Source organism: Clytia hemisphaerica, unplaced genomic scaffold (assembly GCF_902728285.1).
Source record: "Clytia hemisphaerica strain Z4C2 unplaced genomic scaffold, Clytia hemisphaerica genome assembly, whole genome shotgun sequence".
Classification (NCBI taxonomy): domain Eukaryota; kingdom Metazoa; phylum Cnidaria; class Hydrozoa; order Leptothecata; family Clytiidae; genus Clytia; species Clytia hemisphaerica.
This window is the reverse complement of record NW_027103668.1, coordinates 496,095-522,793: the sequence shown is the minus strand read 5'-3', so window position 1 is coordinate 522,793 and position 26,699 is coordinate 496,095. Positions and strand designations below refer to the sequence as shown.

The window sequence follows — 26,699 nt, the reverse complement described above, 5'->3', positions numbered from 1 at the left end:
ACTTTCGGTATAATAAATATTTTGAATGTTTTTGTCTTTGTGTCAACATTTCAACAATAGAACAAATCACGCTGAACGAACTGAATTTATGTCTAAATAACAGAATGTATCATGTATCTATCTCTATAACTGTTGTAATATGTTTATATTATATAGGACGACTAATATAGCACAAATAACTACCTATTCAATGTTGGGAAATACCCACAATGCTTTTCTAGCCATTTAAAGGGGGTCCATATTGGTGGTCCATATCAGGGGTCCACGGTTTGTCTTCTCCCGAAAATACGAGATAGTAAAAAAAAAAGAATAACTCAATCAAAAAGTTCTAATAAAAGACAGAGAAAAACAGGGGTTGGTGTAATTTAAGATGCAAGATCTAACGATTTACGATTCACGATGCGCGATCCATGTATAAAGTATGCTGATTATTCCTAATAATTATCGTATAACTTAAATTATATAACATAATTCTAAAACAATGGCATAATCTTTTCTCGCTTTTGTTTACCACGGTAAATTCATGCGATAAAAACGAAATGGAACTGAAAATTACGACCGTAAAATATGAAAAAAACTAACTTGCATATGTGATAATGGAAGCTAACTTGTGAACATATTACAATAGACAGAGAGGAAAGTAAACAATACAACAAGAAATATTTTGCTCTCTCAGTTTAACAATATGTAATCGAATATAGGATTCTTTCTTAAGCAAATAAAAGAAATATTGGCAAACAATATTTTTCGGACCGTAATGTACGAAGCAAAAAATGGGCTCTATTATGAGAATGAATTTTCTTGGTACAGCCCTATTGAGTTAAGTTAAAAGAGAGAGAGAGTACAAAGGAAGCACATGGTTTTCACTTCTTTTTATCTATGACTGATTTAAATATATTTAAATATAATTGAGTTTCCAGCTAATGAAAGTTTGTAAATGCCTAAATATTTAATCATAATTTGCAAATTACGCATGAATTCCATATTTATGCACAGATCGCGCATCGGAATCGTTAAACTTTAGATCGTGCATCTTACACCAACCCGAAAAAACGACAGAAAAAAGAATGAAAATTTCCCGCCCCTCAGAATGATGGAAGGTACTACTAAATTATTCATGATGTTTAAAGTAAACATTGAAGAGAGAGAGCAAAAACCTTTTTTGAGATCCAATGTTAATGCTCGGGAACATAATACACTTTCCTTTGTAAATATTTTTGTGAGAGAGTTTTGTTTGTTATTCTTTTTATTTGGCTTGCTGTAAGAATATTTCCATTGCGCGCGAACTGCCGCAATCAAATTGTTCCAAAAAATGGCCGCATAACCTAAGTATCGAGGCGGTTGAACTAGGTAAATACACGCAAGCTGGTAGCTCAGTTACATATTTTTACAATTTTCAAATTGGTAACACAGTACGTTTTAGCTCAAGTTTTACTTTTCTATTTCATACATTTTCTATTTTTTAAGATTTCTACTTTTTTAATTTAACAGCGGGGTAACCCAAGCTTTCCTTGATTTCAACCGGGGGAATCAAAATTTTCAGTATTTCCAGCGGGGTAAACAGAAACTTTCATGCCACAGCCCGGGTTTCCAAAACCTTTAGCCTTTTTGCCCGGGTTGACTTATTTTCCCCCGGGGCTTAATTTTGGGCTGTTTTTGAGCATTTTCTTCACCGGGCTACTCACCGGGGTGGATCTGACCGGGCCACTGACTCAGGGGTGTGAATTAGTTTCTTCAGGAAGTTTGAAGGTCGTGATTTCAATTTAAAATGAAAAACGGAAACTTATCAAATAGTAAATCATCTATTTGGAGAGCGCTCAACTGTATTATCAGTGTATAAGAATTGAAAAGAAGAGTAAAAAATCTTGCTCTTTTGTTTTGCGTATTTGAGGTTGACGCGCCTTAAAAAGAACAAATGATAAATACTTTGATTTCAAAACAATCATATAGGCATATCGCAAATTACGGGACTTATATGCACTTCTCGTGCGGAAGACCTCCGTTTTTATCTACACTGCGTTGACATTAAAAACTCATTGTTATGAACTATTTTGTAGAAAGTGCCATGCCGTCTTCATGATATTTTTAATAATTGACGTCTTCATTGTTTTCGTTAGAAAGTCACTGTAGGGGCTTTTTCGATTTGAACGTCAAATCTCTTTTTGAACGGGGGTTGTGTTGGGAGCAAATTTTATCTCTCAATCATGAATGAAAAAATAAAATCATTCGAAATCGCAACTGGTCTACTATTTCACAGTCGAAATGAATCATGGGTAATCAGGACTGATTGCGCCCCATTAACAGTTTCCCGTTGGTTAGACGCAATAATCTTCAAAATTTTTCAAAACTTTGGACCAATAATAAGTCGTCATTAGCAGGCAGTGGTCCTGATTACCTCCTTCGCTTTGCGACTGTCAAATGGCCTATTTTAGCGTGACAGACACAAAATATGAAATTCTTTTAGTATAGTAGTAAGATAGATTCCTTTTAAACACAAATGCATGGAAAACAATGAGTTATAACTTACAAGTTCCGCGAAGTTTTTACAAGTCCTTGGGGCGTGATTCCAATACAGTTCAACATCGATGTTCCCCTAAAACCAACCATAATAAAAGAGTTAGCATAAAGTTTCACAGGCTCATTTCGATTGACTCGATTTTCATCAATAAACAATTACCATTGAAGTCTGCAGGGTGACCTTGGGTGGCCTCCAATCATCTCCAGGAACTGTCATCTTTGATTGTTTATTTCTATCTCTATTGATATTTTACAATATGTGCTTCTGTAATCATGAAAAGTTAACGGACATTAATATACAGTAAAACATACCATGACAGCTAAAGATCAGAAACTTACAGGTACAAAATAAACAATAACTTTGTAGGTAAAGATATTGCATGATGGTTTATGGGATAAATTGACATTGGTTTTCCTTTTCCTTTCTTTCAAAAATACTAAAAAGATGTATAATAAATACAAAAAATAAATGGAAAATTTCCTGTCTCTGCAATGTAAAAATATTAAGATTTAAAAACGTTTTAAAAAGATTTAACAAAAGATTTTCTTAACCAAACTAGAAGAGTACTATTCAAAGATAACTGGGATACATGTGAGGGCTAGGCAGTGATCATGTAGAGCAAGCTATGACAACATTGCTTCACTTGCGATTGCATCCAATTCAAATCAAATAGACGTGAAAAATCTGTTGAAATATGAATACTTTAATGGGATAAATTTTCGCGGGGATTAAATTTCGCGGTTGAGCTCATCCGCGAAATTTTAAGATTTCGCGGGGATTAATTTTCGCGGATGAGGGATTTCCTGATTTTTCGCGGGGATTTAATTTCGCGGTTTGGGGTACAAATTAAAAATTTTGAAAAGGCTTAAAACATTGAAATAAAATTTTTCCAGGAAAATTAAGAATTTTTTTTTCATGAGGGTGTTTGTATAGGGCGAGGAGATTGGATTACTTCAAGTTTTTGACTTCCATGGTGCGGCGCTAAATTTCACAGCTATTTGGGAAAAAAGCGGAAGAGAAATTCGGATAAGAATTAAATGAAAGAATTTTTGTTTTCCGTTCCCTCCTTCTTCATATGCGAGGAGCATTGAAAGTTAGGCGATGCCTTTTAAAGAAATGAGCGGATTGCAAAATTCTAACCTCTTTTGCGGATGGGCCTTTTTCAAATTTCCAATGGGACTTATTTTCGCGGATGACACCCAAATACGCGAAATCCGCGAAAATTAATCCCTGCGAAAATTTATCCCATTAAAGTAGCTTCGCAGAGTTGATACAAGTGAATTTGTTGCCTTTTCGTCTGAAGTTCTGACCCTTTTTTGCCTGTTATACTTTCAAATGAAAGGGTTAGCGAATTTTCTGCTAAAAATGAGCCATTCTAACATTATCTAAGAATAGTTGATTATCCCTTTTAAGTTCATCCCTTCTATCAAAATATTGAGCTAATTTTAACAAAATGGAAACATATGATAAACAAACAAACAAAATATCAAGCTTGAAATTAAAAGACTATTTTAAAGAGCAAACTTGCTTGTATTAATTAGTTATGCTTTCCCCAGTCAATTATCAAACAATTACTTTACCAGAAAACGAATTTAGAAAAATCTAAAAATAATCGTCAAATATACTATCCATGTTTTCATCATCACTAGTGGAAGAAAGTGACCAGGATGTAATCTATTTTCATCACAGTCCAAAAGTCGTGCAAAATATCAGGCTCGCTTTCGTTCACTGTATCAATGTCTGGTTGAAGCTCAAGAATATCATTTTGAGCTTTGATTTTGTATTTTGTTGCTCTCATTACAACTTCGAAATATATTTCTTGTTCTTCATCAGATGACAGCGTTGATAAGTCTAATTCATTTGTTAATAAAGAGCCAGCTAATTTCTTGTCTGTTTCATTCAATGAATGTTCTTCAGTACAATTAGATTCAGTTTCACTGATAACATCGATTATTTCTTCACTTGGTCCACCCTGATCATGACTGCTACTATCATCGTTGGAAGTAACATTAATATCTGTGCTAGTGGTTTTATTATTGTGATCAACAACAGCTCCATAAGGATTTTCCATTAAAAATGCTCCTTTTGTTTTTGTTATTTGAACCTCGTCCATTGCTAGATTTTCTTGGCTGCTACGTTAGAAAAATAAACCTTGTATAAGTAAGAGTCACTAACCCTTAGTGATTTACTATTTGTCCTGTTCAGAGGCAATTTCCCAAAATATTTCTATTCATCCGTATGTTAAAAGGAAATTTTTCTTTTGTGTTTAGAGAAAATCCAGTTCCTGTATTTTTGAAGGAAAATGGGTTTTTATTATGTTATACACGTTTTCTTTGTATAAGAAGCTTAACTTAGCTCAAAGCCTGGACATTCCTAATACATTTTTTAGATCACAAGGCTAACTTTTGAGCTTTAAAAAACTCGTTTTCCATTGTAAGGTATTTTCAAATTGAATCAAGGTTAATTTAAAGCTCGGGGGGGGGGGGCACTCGATTTCGAAACGGCAGTAGTGCCGCGCAAATCAGCTTTCAAAATCGTACCCTTACAGTGTAGTTCAATATGGCTGAATAGGTACCCTTTCAGTGCATTTTCTCGTGATTTACCCAACCCTTATAGTGCACTATATTTCTCGGCTGTAAATCTGCGTGAAAGAAGAAGCTTGGGAAATTTTCTGTTTCAAAGAAAAAATGAGAAAATTATTCTTGTCAGCTGTAATTATCAGACAATTAATAGAAACTTTTTCAAACAAACGAGAAGTAAAAACCTTTCTTTTTAATAATTACTTTGAATTCGTTTTAAAATTCGACCCTTGCAGTCCTTACAGTGCATTTTGGGATGCTGAAAAACCCCCCCTAAGCGCGCACACGACGTAGGCAAGATCATGGAGGCCCCCCCAGAGAGTTAAAGTTAATAAGTAAGTTAACGATAAAAATAAAAATAAAATCTGTACATAGCTTGAATAAAACACACTAAAAACAAAGTATCTATTATAATGGGAATTTTATGAGGAACATGATCGAAAGCTAATAATTAAAAATTAAAAAACAAAAAACTTACCTAAACTTGATTTATTTTCATGAGACGCAATTTCAAATTTCACAAAATCAAATCTTGCAAAATTGCCTGAGATTTCTGAATACCAATTTGATTTAAAGAGAATAAATATAATTCAAAAATTGGGAAATTTTTTAAGTAAAATCGTCATATAAACTATCCATATTTTCATCATCAGTAGATGAGAGGCTACCAGTATATGTTCTTTTTTCATTGCAACTCACAAAATCTTGCAAAACATCAGGCTCAGCATCTGAATCAAAACACTCCACTGAAGAAATTGATTTATTCAGGTCAGACATGTTCGTTGTATCACTTTTTTCACATAATTGAAAGTTGCAGTCGTCATCACTTGTATCATCAGATTTATTTATATTCACGGCTTGTTCTTCTCCACTTTCATCTTCTACTTCTGCTTCACTGTCACTTGTATCACTGTCACTCACATCGCTCCTTTCCATATCAGAAAGCGAAGAATCATCGTCATCATCATCATCATCATCATCAATTTTTTCTTTAATTGAATTGTTGATGGTTTAGATATGCATTTTTTACAGTGTCAATATCATTTAGTTTGATTGAAGTATTGTCCTCACAGTTTTGAACTCGCTTTTCAAGTGATATCAAATCTTCCGTCCAAAACTTGGCAAGGCTAGAATAAGGCATTCTGTATGGAGTATCAAGCCATAATCTTTATAGCTATAGGATTAAATTAAAATAATAATTCTAAAAGATAATTTAACTCAAAATTTATGCATTTTTAACTCTTTCTCCCTGAAATACAAAATAATGCATTTAACTGATGTATGTCACTATAAAAAATACAAGCTCTTCTCGAGATTGAATCATTACTTTATTTCTGACTTTTGAAAATAGTTCGTTTCAATGATTGACCATCTAGCTATACCCCTAGCAATCATCTTGAATAAGATCTTGTCTAATAAAAAATACCAGACAATTGGAAAATGGCACATGTATGTAATGGGACGCCAGTTTATAAAACGAGGGTGCCCAAAACCTAGCCTTGTAATAAATTGTCGACCTGTTAGTTTGACTTCAGTAGTCCATAAGTTGATGGAATCATTTATAAGAAAGCAAATTATTAAACACCTAACTGACGAAAGGCTTCTCATCATCAAGCAACTTGGTCCCGTTACCACCGAAAAACTCGTAAATTACCAGGAGGAGTGCTGTGAGAGCAAAAGTTGATACTATATTTTGTTTTTGGAAAAATTTTGATACCATTCTTTATTGCCATAGCTATTGAAAAAGCTACATGGATACAGAAATTCTGGGAATATTTTGAGATGGATTAAGTCTTTTCTGACTAATAGAAAACAATTGATTAGGGTTTACCAAGCTCTGCCAAGCTCAATCAATGACAGACAATGCTGTCAGTGGTATCGCCTGAGTGTTTTTGACTACTCCTTTACATTGTCGCCACGCTTTTTTTTGAGAAACAATTTTAAGAAACATGAGGCACAGAATGCCTAAAAACTAAGAAACATCTAAGAAACATGCTGAGGCTGAGAATGAGAAAATAACATATTCTAATTCGTTTTTTTTAAGAACCTTCCAATCCAGCCTTCCATGAGGCTGATTATGTCAAAAAGTTTAGAAACATGTAAGAAACATTTAGGGCTCAAAAAGCCGATTTCTTAAGAAACATTGAGACTGCTTGGTAAAACTAGTTTCTTAAAAAAAAACAAAAAAAAACGTGGACATCAACAACCCCCTTAACAATGTCATGTCTATGATTCTCCTATTTGCTGATGATATAAGTTTCTTTGTTACATCAATTAAAATAGCTTGGGGCACTGATTTTGCAAAACGAACAGTGTACAGTGAATATCAGTAATTATAAGAATATCTTATCTGCTTAAAAACGTCAGTAGACTTTGAGTGCTTCATTAAAGATGAAGAAGGAGGAAGATAAAAAATGTTCTGTTTAATTTTCATAAACAGGTTTGTTCTATCATTATTCTTGAAAGTTTGAGAAAATTCTACAAATGCAGAGTTTTTTTACAGCCAATTTTAAGGCTCAGTTTACTTATACTTATCTAAGTACTATGTTTGCTATATCTGCTAGGCAAAAAACAGTAAAAAAAGACAAAAACGTAATTCTTTTATGAGTACTGTTATGACTTTTTGCGAAGCAAATTTATGAGCAAAGCAGTTTTGCTACATTGTGTGCACGTACCTTTAACTTCTATCCCAAGCAAAAATGTACTTATATAAATCACATCTTCAAACCGATGATTTTATCAAAATGACCTTGAATGGTTTCGCTTGAAGCCACAAAAACTTTCTCGGTTTGGTAGCTAGGACTGCGAAAAAAGCCGTTTTAAAATGGTGTACCCTAGCAGTGAACAGCAACAAAATTACCGGAAGCCGAAACACTGACTTAGAATCTGAAGTTGATCAAATAGACCTTTTCGCCTTTCCATTCGCCATCTTGAATTGTATGCAAAAATAGAGGAACGAAAAAGCCGTGGTTGGATTTAGTTCGAAAATATGCAAAACATATGCAAGTTTACACAAAGATTAAAAAGACAAAAAAGCATTTTATAAAGAAATATTATAAACATTAGAAAAATAAAAGATGGAATTTCTTAATCCAAAAAGAAATATTTACAGAACAACAAAAGCCTTTTAGAAATTTGTTCTTAAAGACATTGCATATTCTGTTTTCATGCCATTAAAGTATTCCACCAAGAAGGAGTACACACATCAAACTTTCAAAACACGCAAACTGAAAGCAGTAATTATGATGTCACACATTCAGCGGGTTCAGATCAATATTTTGATTTGATCGTTTGACGGTTCTATTCCCATGAGAATAATTTACCGTCAGCCGAATAAGGAATATTTCTGTCCTTTGCGGGTGATTTTTCAGCTTGAGTTTATGTCTAATGTTATGGTTTTTTGAAGTGCTTGTTCTAAGAGATGAGCGAATTTGATTATTTCTAGTTTTCAAAAGAAGCAAATTTTAATCTTTCTTCTACAAGATTATACTTTAATACTTTAATATAATGCCAATTATGCATGTAAGTTTTACATTTTTTAAATACTTTCTTTTTGCATATGTTTTGCATACTTTCACCACGGCAATTCGGCCACCATAATTTTTGCATACAATTCAATATGGCGGATGGAAAGGCGAAAAGGTCTATCGCCGCGCGGGCGGCACGCATCTAAGCAATCTAAGCACTGGTTCTTCGGTTTTAAAAGTTTATTTTGCTGTTAAATGGAAAAGAAATAGTTTGAATGGTGACAGACAGTGTAGCTGGAACCTCAATATTCCAGGATTAGAAAAAGCTATACCTGTTATCTTTTTTCTTTAAAGAATCAACAAACCATCAACATCGATAATTACACACATTTACTCAGAAACTTTTAAAATTATCTGCCATTATGACTTTCTTGAAGCCGTTTCGAAATGAACCAATCGGGTTATGTATCAGAATTCCTATGGGAGTTCTTTTCCGAAATTTGTAAAATAGCTAAGTCGGCAAAAAAACTTTTCCCGGGGGTTTGAGGTACAACAGAACTGCTATCATTTGTTTGTTATTTAACCAGATATTTAAATTCGGGCTCAAAAATACTTAAATAAATAAGTTAATAATACTTAATATACTATTTGTATCACTCAGAAAATAAACACTTACAGAACGACATCGTTTATCATTTGGAATACCCCCCAAAGACCATTCTATTGTTGGTGCAAAATAGGGCAGAAACTAAGTAGCACCCTCAGTGCAAGATTGCCGCCTCATCTTTATTCGCCCGCGCGAGAATGCGAGCTAATCATTTTTTTCTCGCGCACTCAAGGGGAAAAGGAAAGTGATCGATATTATTTGAAGAAAAAACGTCAGAAACAAACCCAAAGACCAAATAATGTATTTTGTTGTTGCATATCGATCCTGTGAAGATGAAAAAAATTCTGCTTTGCTGAAAAACTCTAACTTCGATCTTCCTTTAAGGTAAAGAGGCTGCGAGATTTGGGTTAGCAAGGCAAAAATTGCTAAAAAGCTGGTAAAATCGTAATCCTCAAAAATCGAAGTTCCAGCCTCACTGACAGAAAGGATCTTCATCACCCCTTGACTTTTAACAGCAAGTATCAAGTATCAAATAAGGTCAATCAATAATGAGAGGTTTTTGCAGGTCGCGTGGGCGGGAGGAGTGCTCTTATCTTTTAGTGAATGAAACTTACCTTGCAAAACCAAGTGGATATTCTATGATAAAGAAGTACGGAGGTAATCAAATAGACCTTTTTTCAAAGAGGCCACCCTGTTGAATAATTATGTAGTCTAGCAGAAAAACAATGGTAAAACCATGCATAATTATTACAATATGCATGATACAGTAATTATGCATGGCTCTATCATTGTTTTTATGGCTGGACTACATAATTATTCAATAGGACATCCTCTTTGAAAAAAGGTCTATTTGTCGAATTTGTCACAAGAAATAAATCAAAACTGCCCAAGAAACAACAAGCCATCTTTGTACATTTTTGTTTTTGTTTTATGTTTTGATGATTTCGACAGACGACTCATGATTCGAATAAAAATAGCGAGTTTATGTATGTGACAGTAAGGTTCTAATTTGAGTAGATCCTGACCAGCTGAAGATGACGGTAAATAGACCTTTTTTTAAAGAGGCAGCCATGTTGAATAATATTAATAATTATGTACTCCAGCATAAAAACAATGATACAGCCATGCATAATTTTTAAAATATGCATGATACAGTAAATTATGCATGGCTGTATCATTGTTTTTATGCTGGAGTACATAACTATTCAACAAGGCTCTTATGAACCTGTCTCTATAATAGCGGCTTTATTAGGGATTTTAGAGTGTCTCTTATTTTGCTAGCAACTTGCGAATTGAGGTGGAGTCTGGATCGCTTCGCAACCCTTATACAATACAGCTAGTTTTCTGATCTGAGGATAAGGATAAGGGCTTTTCATTAAACTTGGTTTGACATTTTGTTGCAAATGAGTTTGAAATTTAGACTGACCACCTTAATTATAAGAGAATTTAACCCTACTGTCATCTATTAGCAGAAACTATGCACAGACAAACCTTAGCTACCGTGAGTGGTCCTAAATCCGACAGCCCTGCCTAAATCCGACCCCCCAAATAACTGCTATGAAAAAAAATTATATGTTTACAAACATTCCCTCTCCAAGTTGAACAATAAACTATTGCAATTGAGCTCTTAAAATAAAACACTTAACAAGATTACTATAATGCCAAGATGTCAATTAATGTGATCAAAAAAGTGTGAGTTGTAAAAATAATTACCTCTAATTATTCTGAATTTGTTATTCCTGTTTAAAACGTTAACAATTTTGTAATAAGAAATTATGTTTTGTATGAGAAGCAATTATTGTTATTTGGTTCAATTGGTTCAGTGTATCAAATCTCTCAATTTAGTTGACACTTTGGTATCTTCATTGCGTCACAGCGAAAGGTTTGTATTGATTTTAGTTTGTATCTTTAAAAGACCCCATCGGATTTAGGCAGGGCTGTCGGATTTAGGACCACTCACGGTATAAGCAAACCAATTTAATGTGGATGCTACAGATTAAGTTTGTTTTGTTTACACCCTTCAAAAGTGTGCCCTTCTCATACAGTCTGGGAAATCCTCTCAATTGCACGCTTATGTTCCGAGGGCGTACGCGCAATTGCATGGTTATAATTTACGCCCGCTCCCGCCCCGGTTGAAATTGCTTAGGGATTTCAAGGGGTTCAGAATTCTCTAATTCGGGCGAAGGCATGGATTAACGGGCAATCCATTTTTGCGGAATCTTCTTCTACGATAAATTTTGAGTAAAACTGCCCTAGGCTTTTGAAATTCAACAGAGCTTTCGGAAGGAATTGCGTGTCAAAAATATAGGAAACTTTAAAGCGTGCAATTGCACGCTTACCGCAAAAGCCGACACCAGTCACTCTTGCTTAACGCTTACCGCCCGTTTCAGAACAATTTCGATAAAAATTCTGCCATTTTGATAACTGTGCAATTGCGCGCTTACGGCCTCCACTGCTGTTATGGTGTCGATTCCAGCCAAGCCATATTTTATCATTCTACAGAAATCCCCGCTTGAAAAATCAAAACATTGATACGTGGTCGAGTTTACTAAACTTTGCCGAATTAAAACGCGCGAAAATATCATATGACATATGACCACGGCTTCCGTTTAGTCCGATCATGATTCTGATCACGTGATATAGCTTGATGTTTTGACTTTTTTAAACCAATGAAATCATTTGTTTATACCGCACTAAAGGCCTTTCTAGATTACCGCGCAAATAAAACCGGGGGTCAACATGAACTTTAAAGCCTGCTGCGGGAAAGGGAAATGGTTTTGAAGAACCAAATATATACAGAAAGGTTTTAATTAATATTATTCAGATATCAGGAAAACAAGTGACATTTACGTGGTTGATCTTTATAAAGTTTGATCTGACGGTTTGTTGTAAAGAATGTTGACCCCCGTGTTGGTTTTATAACCTTTATTTTTGGATTTGTGAGAAGACAAATGTTATTGTAAAAAAAAGTCATTTGGAAGTGTAATCATACCCTTTCTAGGGAACTGGACCAACATTTTTTAAGTCAGAATTCAATGCCAGTAATGCCGCAGCGTGGTTTGAAACCTTGTAGTAGGTCTGGTGGAAAATGGATTTATTTCTGAATGTAAACATTACTGCAGCTAGAATATTTTCCTTATTTTGACAAACAAAAGGTTCAAGGTTTGTTTACTTTTTATTTTACTGCATTTCTCTGTCTTATTCTGCTGTAGTAGGCAATTGAAAACTCCTAATTTTTTGTTTTTGTCAGTGCTCGCTCGGCAGCCATTTTGAATTTTTTTTTTTTGACGTCTGTACTCGGCAATTTCGTGACCTCTACAGAATCGACGATTTTGCCTGAGGGGAACAGCAGTGCCTCGGAACATAAGCGTGCAATTGAGAGGATTCCCCAGACTGTCATAAATCGCCATACCCACCTAGTCAGAAAATCTGCCGTATACTATCTTTGCTTCCTGATTTGAATTAGAATTAGTAAAAGGCAAAAAGTAGTTGAGCTCGAGCTCCTGGCGACCTGGACTACATACCCACCATTCCTACCAGACCATACACCATATACTTCGCTCGTGTCGTTGGCGACTATGTCTACCATTTTTTGGCGCGAAATGTCTATAAATGACATTGCGCCATTTTCAATTCCGCCCCTTCCACCCGCCTCACTCATTACTATTTATTGGGCGGGGAAACAAGCAACGCCACCATCATCACTTTGCCGCCCACTTTATTCAATATTGCAGCCAAGTAGCGGCTCGATCTTCCTTTCGATATTCTGTTGATTTTGCCAGAGGCCAACAGCAATCATGGTAAATATTTTACTATTAAGTTCTTAAAGTTCGCTATTTCACTCTGAAATACTGTTCATCTACGAAAGATTAATAGTTTTTCTGTAATATTTACGAAATACAAGGTAACCAAGACCGATTATTTAAGAGATATTGACGGATTGATGATGTAGGGTAGATTAGTTTGTGTCAATCACAGAAGTTGTCGTCAGTTGGAAGTCTTATAACAATTTTTTTCATTGACCTTTTCTTGGATTGTGACTTGAATGTTTTGAGAGAGGCAAATAAATTTTATTATTCAGTGTATTGTATTTTCATTTTTAAGTGGGTCTGTCACATCAAGAGAATAGGTTTTGTAAAACCTTTTATGAATTATCAATACACCTTATCGGAAATTTCATCTCCTCGCGTTGTTGCTATGCAACACTTTTTAGGAGGTAAACAAAGCGCGATATTGCGGTTTTCAGGCAAACAGCCTTACAAAACACCAAAAGCAAAATATTAATGCCAGAAGAGCCTCCAAATCAACTGAAGAACCACCGAAGTTGTTGTTTTTCTCTTTCTAATAGCTTCTGCTAGCATCTTGAAAGCTTTGTTTTGTTTCTTTTTTTCAAATTCAGTTTATTTTTAGGAACATATAAAAAAGCCCGATATAAGCAAATGAGTTCTTGTTTTACGCGGGGACTTTTAGCGCTACTCGCGCTACCATTTATGTTTACCTCCCAATTTCAACGGATCCATTTTAGCGCGATTGTTTTTGTGGAATTTCTGATAAGGTGTATTAGAAATTGATTACAAATTACTTCAACCCCAACCGGCAATTTTAAAAACGTTTTTCACAACGTTAGGGTGCACACTCGTCGAGATTTTTTGCGCAGAACGAGGAAGAATTTACAAAAATGAACTTCAATGCATTAGTACTTACCTTTAAATCATCTAAATCTGTTTGTTCTTTTTTTTAAATCAATCAGGAATTATCAGGGAAACAAGTAAAAAAAACTGCATCCAGGTATCTATTTTCTTTCCAAAGATATTCATGTTTTTCAACGTCAAGGTGAAAACGCAATTTAGCGCTGACCACGGCACCAGAAAATTCTCAACCCACATTGAAACAAATGGCTGTCGCTATTGAGCTGGTTAATCTTTTCAATGGCGGTTTTTTTAGTAAACCCAGGGTAAGATTAGGCTACAATCTATCACAAAGTGCTTTATTTGAAAATCTACAGGCCGTCTGGAATTTCGAAAAAAAAGAAGAAATTGCGATTTTTTAAGAAAAACTTGTGGATTTTTTCATTTAAGCACCATACACCATCTGAAAGCTGAGGATTTCAGCTTTCTAGTGGTGAAATTTGTCTTTAGCTATCATTTCCAGCTCATTAGCGATAAGCTAAAGTTTAACAGTCATTGGGCCGATTTTCAGACCGCACTAGCAAAACTCCCCACACCCTGCCACACGGAAGACTAGATTTCATCCGCCATTTTTGGCGCGATTTTGGTGCTTCCGAAAATTATTGATCGTGTTCAAAAATAGTGTGACATTTTTTGAAATTGAAAAATAACAAAAATATGGTTTTTCTTGAATAACTTGAGAAATATTTCAAATATAACGTTGAAAATTTATAACCAAATCGGTATTTACACATAGAACGTATTCTGATGAGAAAAATGGTAAAATGAGTAAAATGTGTGGCTTCAGGTCCAAATATGTGTTTTGTCAGCCACCTCAAATGAAAGGAATCGTTAGTTTGAAAATTACACTTGAATCAATAACTAGAGGTATTATATTATCTCAAAACAGATAAAAGAGCAACATTTTTGCATGTTAAAAGAGTAGAAAAGTGGCTTACATTTTTTCATTTTCTAATCTAGTTCCTGCTTGAATTGAGCTAAAATTTATATTATTCTGTAAATAACCATTTTTTCAAATAAAATAATGAAACAAATCTGGTCAAAATATGCAAATGCCTTAAAAACTGCTAAAATGATTAAAAGTGAGTGGCTGACGCAAATCTAGAAAGTTTTTCTGTCAATGGCAGAAAATGGTTAGTTTTGTAAGCCACCAACATTGTCAGCCACATAAACGACTCATAGCTTAACTTGAAATATCTCTTTAACTATGAAGCCACTTAATTTCGCTCCAAAGAAATTGAAAAGATTTATCATTCTAGTTATCTATGTGAAAGATTGAGCTGTCAGCCACCCAAAATACTCATTTTATTGAAATAAATGTAAGCCACTTTGGAAATGTCACAAAACAGGCCTTTATTTTTGAACACGATCTATTTCTTGCTGGCGTGTTGTAAGGAGGCGATTCTTTGAAAAGGTGATTTTTTTTGTGTTTTGAAAATGGAATAACTTTGAGAATACTTAACCAATTCTAATAAAAGACCCCTCATTTTTCTCACAAAGGTAAGGACTTTCAAATAAAATTAGTTTGGTCTCTAAAAATTGAGGGGAAAATTTTGGCCTGTCCACCCTCAACGTTTAGGAAACGTTTTTTTCAGGTTAGTATTTGTTGCATTTTCAATGTTTTTTAACAATGTCAAAAAGACATTTTTCAAACGTTTACAGATTACGTTTTTGCAAGACGTTTTAAAAACATTGTTTCTACGTTTTCTTATAGAATTGGTTATAATAAGTACACTTGAAAGACGTCTTTTTGGAATGAGTTATGGACGTCTCTACGGCGTTTCTGAGATGTCTTAATTTTATGAATTTCGTTATGATACGTCTCTTGAGACGACTTGAAAACATCTTTAAAAGTTATTTTAAATAAGTTTTAACACGTCTCTAAGACGTTCTTTGCCAAAATAATTCCTATTCATTGCACTATTATGAGAAAGACCGTACACACATTTGAATTTTGCTTTGAAGAATGCTTTTTTCTATATAATTTTCCAGTGGGGGTCGGTAGTAAAATCTCAGACTTGACGTTTACTACGGTGGTGGTGTGATGAAAATTCAAAAAAAAATTTACTACCCAGGGTAGTTAAATACTAAAATGGGTGGTGAAAAAATACAAATAAAAATGGGTGGTGAAACAATACAAAAAAAAAACAAAAAAAAATTAAAATTCGTATCTTGTTTGTCTCAAGCATTAGAATAGTAAATTCCCTGCTAGAACTACTGTTTTTTATTCAAAATTACCTAAATGTAAACAAACAGTTAACCCTTCCATGGACGAAAATTTCATAAATCACCAAAATAAAAAAAATTTCCGACCGACCCACCCACCTCCACAATCTAGGGTCAAGTGACGACAAACCAACAATTTTTTAAGCCCAGCCTTAAGTTTGCTGTAAATATTCTACCTTTCTAATATGCGATATTAAATAAAACTTATCATTTGATGAATTGCCAAATCTTCTTTAAATGGCAATGAAATTTTTTGGGTCGGCAGGTTTCGAGGTAGGATCGGTCGGGTGACGACAAACCAACAATTTTTCAAGTCCAGCCTTGCTTCAAAAATTGAGAGTGTTTGATTATATGTTTGATTAATTTCTTTAATTGTCCGATTCAGTTTGACAAGTTCGATTGATCAGGTCTAGTATAGGGCAAAAATGTGAACTCTGAAATCAATTTTGGCAAATTTTTTCTTCTTAAAGACCCTGCAAGATTTGACTGAATATTTTCGAAAATAAAAAATATATTGACAATGAATGGGTAGGCTTTTTAGAAATCCAAACATGAATTGCATAGCTTTTACAAAAAATAGCACTTAAGGATCAGAAACAGTTAAAAACCAGCTTTTCCAATTTTCATTGAGTTAGAAAAATTTGTTCCTTTTTTGTTATGATCTGAAATTTCAGGAGACGGGACCAAGATAGTTCCATCGCTCATGTCAAGACAGCGTGGGGCAGGGGTATCAAAATTAAAGTTTCTAAGTAAAATCCTAATGATCACTCAAGGGGGGGGGGGTACCAAGTCAGTGTACTGGACCATAGGGTACTAACTTGATTTTTGGATTTTTTTCCAAAAAATTAGACCACCACCCTTTTTAGTACACTGTACTAACTTTTTTCACGGTCGGGGCTTTGACACCACCCTTTTTAGTACACTGTACTAACTTTTTTTCACGGTCGGCCTTTGACACCACCCTTTTAGTACACTGTACTAACTCTTTTTCACGGTCAGGGCTTTGACACCACCCTACTAACTTTCTTCCACAGCCGGAGCTTTGATACCACCCTTTTAGTACACTGTACTAGCTGTTTTTTTCGATCAGATAAGTTTAGAAACCACCCCTTATAGTGCACTGTTCTAATTTCTTCTTGGCCAGATAAGTTTAATTGCGACCATATACAAAGGTTTTGAAGCATTTTGCTAAGAAAAGCACCAAATTATATAAAAGGAAAGATTTGAATATTAGAATACTTGAATCCTTTTATAGTACAAACACTGAAACAATGAAACAGACAAAGCAAAGTCAATCAAATACAGTGAAATCAGCTGAAATTAGCACGTCAAAACACTCAAAACCAACTTTAAGTTATTTCCCTTCTTGTGACTTGATTTCTGGTTGTCTGGAAAGCTGTAGCAGTTTTTCTTTTTTGAAAAATAGAAATAAAAGACTTTTTAATAACATTGTACACAAACTGAAAAAGAAAATCTTTTATCAAACAGGTGCTTTCCTCGGGGGGGGGGGCACTCCAGGTAAGTGACCTACTGGACGTGCTGCTCTTAAGGGTAGGTTTTTTGGACTTTGGAAAGTGCACTGTAAGGGTTGATTTGTGAGCAAGTGGGAAAAAGTGCACTGTAAGGGTGTAAAATTTTATAAAATACCAAATTTTGAGGTAAAATTTGAGAAATTTCAAAAAATTACACTGTAAGGGTCGATTATCAGCCAAATTTTTCCTGCACTGTAAACAACGATGTAAAAATAATAGATAACCAACTTGCCTTGATTCTCAAAAAACATCCGTGTTACGGTTGTAAAAATATTAATGACATTTTGCATCGTAAAAAGTGCAATTAAATAAAAACTTGCTTCATTTGCAACCTTCTATTGGACAGAATCGATCATGTGATGTATATTTTTCCAAAATTTGGGTTAAAAAAATTGTATTTTCCTATAGGCAGCCTCACAGAAGGAATTTTTTAATTAGATATTATTGTTCTATAAACATTCATCTGTTTATTTTGTATCAGGCAACCTTCATGCACTTTTCATTCGTGAGATATCGCACTTCAAATCACACATATATTTTTCAGATAACAGCATTTTATGAGCGTTTATTTATCCAGATGAAGATTAAGTGGTATCAGGCCGATCCGTAGTCGATTTGTCTAAAGATTGGTACCTTTATCTTTTGAAAAAAAATCCAAAATTTGCAGTAAATAACAATTCAAATTTTCTATCAATTCAGTGGATGTCAAAAAGTGTGTCAAAATCTAGCTAAAAGCATAACACGCACTGCACACAGAGCTTTTTAAAGGAGTGCTCATTTCAATAGGAAAACAATGGTTGTTCTCTTGGGAGAAGTGCCTTCTAGAGGTAGTTGGTTATCTATTATTTTTACATCGTTGCTGTAAGGGACCGATTTTGGAGACCTGATTTTTGGCCGAACGTACGGTTGTTTCAGATTCACTTATGTACAGATTTTTTTCAATTAACATCAATCCAACAAGGTTTAAAAAACATAAAACAATAGAGCGGATTTGTTTTCATAAAACTTGAAAGCTTCGATTCGAAGATTTACACATTCAAATTCTTGTTGTTGCCATAATGTAGATAGGGCCTTAAAGAAAACTTAAACAAGATTGGACTTAAGGCCGGTCTCCACTTGCGCATGCTGCGACTCTGAAACCGATCCAATCAAGTAAACAGGAAACATTGGGAGAAAATCAGTGTACCAATTTGTATAGCTTAACCAGCCTTAACTTGGAGGTCTCTGACCAGCTTGGACCTGGCAAATTAGGGCAAATATACATGGGAATTCACTGGGTTTGTGTTTTTACCACTGAAATTAGTACAATGTACTAACTTCTCAGTGTGTATCAATTCAGAACACCACCCTTTTTAGTACAGTGTACTAACTTTTTCATTGTATTTTTCTCAGAGGACCACCCTTTTAGTACACTGTACTAACTTTTTCATTGTATTTTTCTCAGAGGACCACCCTTTTAGTACACTGTACTAAATTTTTCATTGTATTTTTCTCAGAGGACCACCCTTTTAGTACACTGTACTAACTCAATTTAACCTTATATACCACCCCACCAGCTATGGCCCAGTACACGACTCGATACCCCCCCCCTCTGATCACTCAAACAAGTGCCTTTTTTGCCCATATCTTTAAAACAAATGGTCCCAGCTTTAGGCTGCCTTTAGTAAACCTTATACCTTTTGTCCTTCAGAAAAACCAAAAACATAGGCCTTAATTGTTTGCTTTCTGTTCCTGTAGCCAGTAGTATGACCCCTGGTAGACATCTTATTTCTTTTGTATTTCACGGGGGTTTTCAATAGAAATGTCATGTGACTAAAGTTCCCTGTTTTATTCATTATTGGACTAGAAAAAGCAGAAGTGAAATTGTGCAATCTGATTGGATGAAAAAAATACCATGTACTAAACTGGAATAGAAAAAAACAAGGTGGCTGTAAAAGAATACGTGATTTTGCTGTGAACGAAAGGTTGTAAATTCTGGTTGATTTTAAGGTTTTCTCTTATTTTCTCTCATCTATATAGTGGTAGTTTGTTTGTCATTTTGCTTTCCGTGTGTAACTTTCGTTCTCACAAGCAATGTTATTGTTCTACTTTTGAATTTTTTTGATAAGTTTGCTTTGATTGATAGGTTAAAATGTCTTTTCGAATGTATTTGATGACCTTATTTGATTTAAGACATTCAAACTCTTCTCAAAACAAAACTAAATCAATTATACAGGGTGGTGGAAAAAAGTATTGAGTTCGAACATGATTCTGAGTAGGCATAGTGCGGAAAGGGATCTGACCCCCCCCCTTCTTGGCATCCCCCCAACCTTTAAAAATACCCCCGAGGATTTCAGGCTAAATTTTTTATGGTAAAAAGGGAAGGGAAACAGTAAAGAAAAATTAAGTCTGGCAAATATAATACCACTTTTTAGTGAAAATAAAGAACTTCCTTTCATGCAGACAAAAATTTCATAACAGTGCTGGAAAATAATCTACAGTATATTTAAGCCCCCACCCCCCCCTTCTTAAACAATCCCCCCTCCTTGCTATCCCCCCCCTTTTTAGTGAAAATTTCTGATCCCCCTTCTTCACTTTTTTGGAAGGTGTCACCCCCCCCCCTTTAAGAAAGGGGAAATCTTCTACGACCTTTAAAGTTCTTGAGAATTGTTTTTTTGTTTTCTCATAACAATTAATATGACACAGAAAAACTTTGATAAACAAATTCAGTGAAACACACACACAAGAACTTTCTTTTTATAGAAGTGGTACAACTTGATACTTTTCTGGTGGTTCCCAAGTTTCGTTGGTAGGATCGTGATTTGATGCTTCAGATTTTTTAAGGGTTTATTTATGATCTGTTTTGGAGTACATGGATAGAACCAATTTATTGCTTTGTGTGACCTAAAAAGGGTATTTTAACATAAAAACATGATGATGTATCTTAAAAACAGAACAGAATTGAAAGATTTTCAATTTATCAAGGTTCTTATTTTGAGATTGAACCTTTAGTCATGTGGACGACATTATTCCATAAGACTATTTATATTAGCCGCAGGTGAGATTCGAAAAAGGAAGTGCGGCTGTTGTAAAGTCAAAAAATTGGAAGTCCAAAACAAAAAGACAAAAATTATCACAGATTTGCATTTATAGATTTTTAAATTAAGTTAGATTGTTTATTGGAAAAGTAGAAAATTGATCTGCATGGCTGGAACCCCCCCCCTGGCCTGAGGGGGGGGGGGCTAAAAGGTCGAGCAGCAATTGGTACCTAATTTGGCATCTGGCATGATCAGTACTTAGCTTATCTCTTATTTCTTAGGGCATTTATTCTATTTAGCAATAAGCTAAACTAACTGTTGTATTTGTTTGATTGTTTGAAAATAATTTTCGGGTTAGGGGTCACCTAAAATATTTGGCAACCAGGGGTTACCTAAATCTTAGGGGGCACCTAAAACCTGCTGCCAAGCCATGATCTGAAAATTTTTCAAGCAAATCTCTCTGCACTGATTTTAGGCTTTATTGTAGATAACGAATTATTTTCACCAGCATAATTTTGTTTTTATTTTTAAGAGTTCACACAAGACTTTCATCATCAAGCGAAAGTTGGCTAAGAAGATGAAACAAAACAGACCTGTACCTCAGTGGATCAGAATGAGAACTGGTAATAAAATCAAGTAAGTCCTTTTCTCATAAACCTGTAGTTGTACCAACTTTTACTTGATTTTTACTGAGTAGGGTACAACATATTCAATTGCAATCGTCCCAATGGTGCCAACAAGGTCATTTTTGGCTTTTTCACCAAGAAGATGTCTGATTCAAATTAGCTCAAACAGAGAAGTAAGACCAAAATTTTCTAAACTAGTTTTTCTCAAAGTATGTGGCAGTATGTGGACACTTTCTCACTGGGAAATCTAAAGTTAGTTTTTCTAATAGATTTAGTTGAGAAACCCCTTTATTTAAAGGGCTGCTGCTGGGGGAATCCTACATCAATTGAAAATATATTTACATTTTTAAGACAAGAAATCTATCAACGATGACGTACTGAAATATTGAAATCGTTCCATAAACTTGAATGAGTTATAAGTTGGTACAACACATATGAAAGCGTTTTTAAGAAGAATAAAATCGAACAATTTGTAATAGGTATCACAGGGTACCGATATTTCATGCGCAAGTTCCACTTTTTGCCAAATTTTAGCCTAAAGTTGACCATAAATAGCATCTTCTGCGCGAATTATCTTGAGTTAGGTAATGAAATCGGCTATACCCATTTAAAAGTCTTCTATATAGTTTTCGAGAGCTTTCGAATGGTATAATGATAATGTCTGAAAATGAGTTTGAAATTAAAAAAAAACCGGCCTTAGGGTTTTGCTTGGGGAAAAAAAGGGATGTTCCACCAGTGGGATTTTAGGGGATTTTTTCCTGAGGAATAACCATCCTATAGAGAAGGTCTGGAGAAAGTTTCAGCTAAATCTTATTTTTTCCCAGTAAATTATGCTAAACGACCCTACTATATGTGTTGCATTCAATTGTGCATTCAATAGTTTTTCAAACTTAGGGGGCCACCTAGAATACTTTTCTATTAGGGGCTGTCTAAATTCTAGGGGCCACCTAGAACCTGCTCGTAAGCCATGTATTTTCTCGTTCAGAGTTTTTGACGAAAAATCTGAACTCGAAAAATATACCCTATATTGTACTCGGTATCGTGTGATAACAATTACATATAAAAATTATGACAAATTTAGTTACCCTTTAATCAGACCATGGAATTATTATAGAGACTCTGGGTAAACATCAAATGAAACGGTGGAGCGAAGTATTGTCTTTAACTATTGTTTCAGAAAACAATCAATGTACAGGCTTTGTCCGCGAAGGACAACTGTCATGGCGGCTCGAAGGACACTGGTTTTGAAAAATGATTACTCTGGATTAATACCCTTGTTTCTAAAAAGTTCTCTAACTTTTCCTGACCGTTCTTTTGCTGGCTAAAAGTTTGAAAATAAATGCTAGAATACCAAGCGAATACATTTGTGAAATCTGATGTGAGAAAAAAATCATCAGACGAGTAAAATCAAACAAAATGCTTATAATGACACGAAATTTTGAATTAGGAATATCTTTCCAATATTTCTCCGAGAAGAGCTGAGATTGACATGTGACATATATTAAACGTGAGTCTCATAGCTCCATTGTGGTATGAAAATCTTTTAGTGGTACGTGGTGGCACGGTCGACTTTTTGAGGTTGAAGTTTAAAAATTTCTAGTGTCAATATTCAATTTCTTATACATACTGATACACGATTTGAATCTGTTTGAATATACGATTTGAAAATAATTTAAATGCAACTTTAATGACAGAGAAAAAGTTAACAGTCTATCTAATTTCTATTACGTCCACGGTTAAACAGACACAATCTGTCCCTATAATTATGGTGCTATATTTTGTCAAAATATTGGCTGGGAGCCCTGAACCTAACATTAAGGGATGAAATTTTGGCGGATGGTAGGAAAAATTAATTTTGAGGCTGAATCCGTCAAAATTTATTTCCTTAAGGTAGTTAGTGTCCACATACTTTCGAGACAGACATGAGGTTATTTTTGTGTAAATAACCTGAAAAAACCATTTTACATTAATCCAAACAGAAACTGAAGATCTTTCTAATTCCCTTCAGGTACAACGCCAAGAGACGTCACTGGAGAAGAACCAAGTTGGGATTGTAAAACTTCCTGTCCCTCCACCACAGTGTACAAACATCAATGTGTGACGAAATATAAAAACAATGATTTCGTTATTGAAATCTGCCAAAAACTGCCATTTGTTTCTTATCTCTACTACTCTTGAAGGCCAGTTTTTAGTTGTTTTTTGGACCTACCCCGGTGGGGTGGAGGTCCTATAAATTCACCTCTGTCCGTCCGTCCGTCCGTTCGTTACCAGCTTTTCTCGAGATTGAATCATAGGAATCATCTGATTTTTGGTACAAAGGTGCAAAATGGTGGTGGCCAAAATGTGACGGAGCCCGATTTTCGAAAAAAAAAATTTTTGGGCCGAAAAACGGCTAAAAAACGGGTTTTTTGGACTAAGTGAAAAATTGGATCATAAATTTTTTCTGATTTTTTACATGAAAGTAGGGTACCATCATAGGTAAAAGATGGCTTAAGCAGATTTTTGCAAAAAAAATTATTTGGCTTAAAAAACGCATGTTTATCTATAAGAATCACTATTAATAAGCATACACGCTTTTTTTTTATAAGAATAGTGTACTTTGGTTGAGGGTAAGCATTATTCTTATTTTTCTATTGTTCTAAACAATAGGCCTATTGTTTTAAACCCGAAATCTCACCCTGATATTCTTATAGAAGTTATTCTTATAAAAAAAAGCGTGTACATCAATGTTCTTAGTCAAATTACTCAAAAAAATTTATGAGATATAAGTTTCGGGATATAGTGTAAACAGGGTACATCATAAAATAGGATACATCATAATCAGGATACAGGATATAGTAGAGGGCATTTTGTAAAATCGCTCGACTNTAAAAATATAATCACTGTGTCATAAAAATCTGCTCTCCTACACAAATTTTGTGCCCCTCCTGTCTGCGGTACTGCCCTCTAGAAAATCTGGAGATAACCCAAAAACTTGAATGTGTTATTTTTGGAGAATAATTATACTTTTGGGCAAAAATTAGTATTTTTAATATAATTGATGTAAATTAGCATGCAAGATCTGAAGATAACTTACCGTCAATGCTCTAACTTGGGACAGTCTGATAAAACATGGGACAGCAATTCGGCCATCATTTTACAGAACCTCCAAAGTCATTTAATTAACATAGTCGCAAATCTCATAGAAAACAAACTTTGTTGTCAAGAGAGATTTAGCAGTAAGTGAAAATACAGACCCAGAAAGTCACCCACCATTATATGACCCCTGTCCCAAAGTTAGAGCCGTTGACGGTACACAGGAAAATTCAGAAAATTCCTTGTGACTTTTGGTGAATTCACATTGAATCTCGTGAAAAGTTGCAACCTTTCTACAATTCACAGCTTTTTTGAGTGAATTATTGAATGATTGCAGCTTTTCACCATGAATTCACTAAAATGTCACAGTGATTTTCTCGTAAATCTTATCATTTGATGTCCACAATATAATATATAAACAATGGCCATATTATTGCAAAAATCCTTTCAGTGTCTTTGGCTGCCAAATGTATAAATACTACGATCCATGTACAACTGTTTGCAGGACAAAAATGTCATTCTAAAATTTTAAACATGTACGTTAACACCAAATTATTGAGCAATGTTAATTTTAGCAACCAGAAATACCAGGGCTAAAGTTTTTTATAACTCAATTCAACGAAAATGAAGTTTATTCCATAAATTGGTTGATGCTACGTTAAATCTCATCTGATAAATTCATTCTTCAGTTCGCCAGTGTTGCACATCTTTCACAGCGGCAAAAAAGCAGCTGCCATGATGTATGTGATTTGATAAATACCCTTTTTGTTTTAGGTTTACTCGGTTGACATTACTGCATGGGCTGTCTGGTGGGGCTGGTTATATAAGACATAGTAGTCAATCAGCTACTCTTCAAATTGCCATTGGAAAATAATAAGCATGATGAGATTTGTTTTATTCTAACAACTTCTCTAAAAATAAAGAACAAAAAGCTCATAATTAACAGCAACTAAATTCAGGGCTGAAATTAGGACCTGCTGTCTGAGTCTAAACATGACTAAAGTCAGTCAAAGGGAAATATATAGGCAAAAGTCAAATCAGATAACCAAAACAACACAAACCATCCACATCCAGAAAAACACATTAACATTATATGATTTTGACTGAATTAGATAATTTGAGCCAGTAAAACTAAAACTCACACAGACAGTTTAATTGATATATAGTGTAAATTTTTATTGAGAGAAAAACAGTCAAAGTCCAGGCCAGTTATTAGTCCAACACTCCACAACACTTGCTTCCCATCCATCAAAAGCGAGAAACCAACTTTTCAAGATATTGGTTTTCATTGCCGTGGTCGTACAGCGTAAAGCTATTCACAGTATTTTGATGAAAATTATCCTAGTAAGTGCGTTCGCAGCTCGATTTTCTGTCTTCCCGAAATCTTTCTCTCACTCACTCAGCCAGAGTCCAAAGGTCGAAAAATATCAAGATTCTTGATATTTTCTCTTCTAAAGTACCAGGGCCCTAAACGATTCCTCCAATTATACGGTACTGGCCTCTTTAAGTCGCAGAATCGTTTATCGGCCCTGGCTCGCGAGGGTGGACATTTCTAGACTATTCTGTTATGTAGAAACCTTTTTTCTGAACATAATCTAAACATATTCTGTTATTCAAAAACGATTTTTTGAACATTTTCTAGCCCATTCAGATCATGTCTAGACTATTTTTCTTACATCGAAACCATCTCTTTTGGCTTTTTCTATGCTATCCTGTAGAAACCGTTATTGTGCGTTATTCCAGGTACCACTATTCTAGGTTATTCTGTTATGCAAAACCACTATTCCAGGTTATTCTGTTATAGGGAAACCATCATTCCAGGTTATTCTGTTATGCGGAAACCATCATTTCATATTATTGTTATGCGGAAACCACTATTCCAGGTTATTCTGTTATGCGGAAACCACTATTCCAGGCAATTTTGTAATGCGGAAACCATTATTCAACGTATATATGTTATTCTGTAATACGGAAACCTTCATTCCGAGTATATCTATGCTATTCTGTAATGCGGAAACTCTCATCTTACGTGTTCCTATGCTATTCTGTAATGCGAAAACCTTCATTCTAAGTGTTCCTATATGCTATTCTGTAATGCGGAAACCTTCATTCTAAGTGTTCGAATTAGAAGGAGTGGTCAATTGACAAAAAGAACCATTCAAACTAGTGAAAGAGAGAGAGAGAGAATAAAATCATTCGAATTAGAGAGAGAGAGAGAGAGAATAAAATCATTCGAATTAGAGAGAGAGAGAGAGAGAGAATAAAATCATTCGAATTAGAGAGAGAGAGAGAGAGAGAATAAAATCATTCGAATTAGAGAGAGAGAGAGAGAGAGAATCGAATTAGAGAGAGAGAGAGAGAGAG

General features: G+C 34.7%; 3 protein-coding genes across 3 annotated transcripts in view; 1 reads left to right on the top strand and 2 right to left on the bottom strand.

The window, feature by feature from the left end:
- Positions 1-2,766, bottom strand: part of LOC136803297 (peptidyl-prolyl cis-trans isomerase-like 1) — a 10,818-nt gene extending 8,052 nt beyond the window's left edge. The window contains exons 1-2 of the mRNA XM_067060016.1: positions 2,678-2,766; positions 2,528-2,593 (exon numbers count right to left, since the gene is read on the bottom strand). Of these exons, the coding sequence (XP_066916117.1) occupies positions 2,528-2,593; positions 2,678-2,734 (123 nt within the window). The 5' untranslated portion in view covers positions 2,735-2,766. The remainder of the gene's footprint in view (positions 1-2,527; positions 2,594-2,677) is intronic.
- LOC136803321 (sperm microtubule inner protein 8-like) overlaps positions 1-26,699 on the top strand; it is a 99,997-nt gene that overhangs the window by 44,241 nt on the left and 29,057 nt on the right. The window lies entirely within an intron of this gene.
- Positions 5,707-6,492, bottom strand: LOC136803333 (dentin sialophosphoprotein-like). Its single transcript, XM_067060048.1, has 2 exons — positions 6,480-6,492; positions 5,707-6,086 (listed from the first exon to the last, which is right to left on the bottom strand). The coding sequence occupies exons 1-2, from the start codon at positions 6,490-6,492 to the stop codon at positions 5,707-5,709; spliced, it is 393 nt and encodes a 130-aa protein (XP_066916149.1).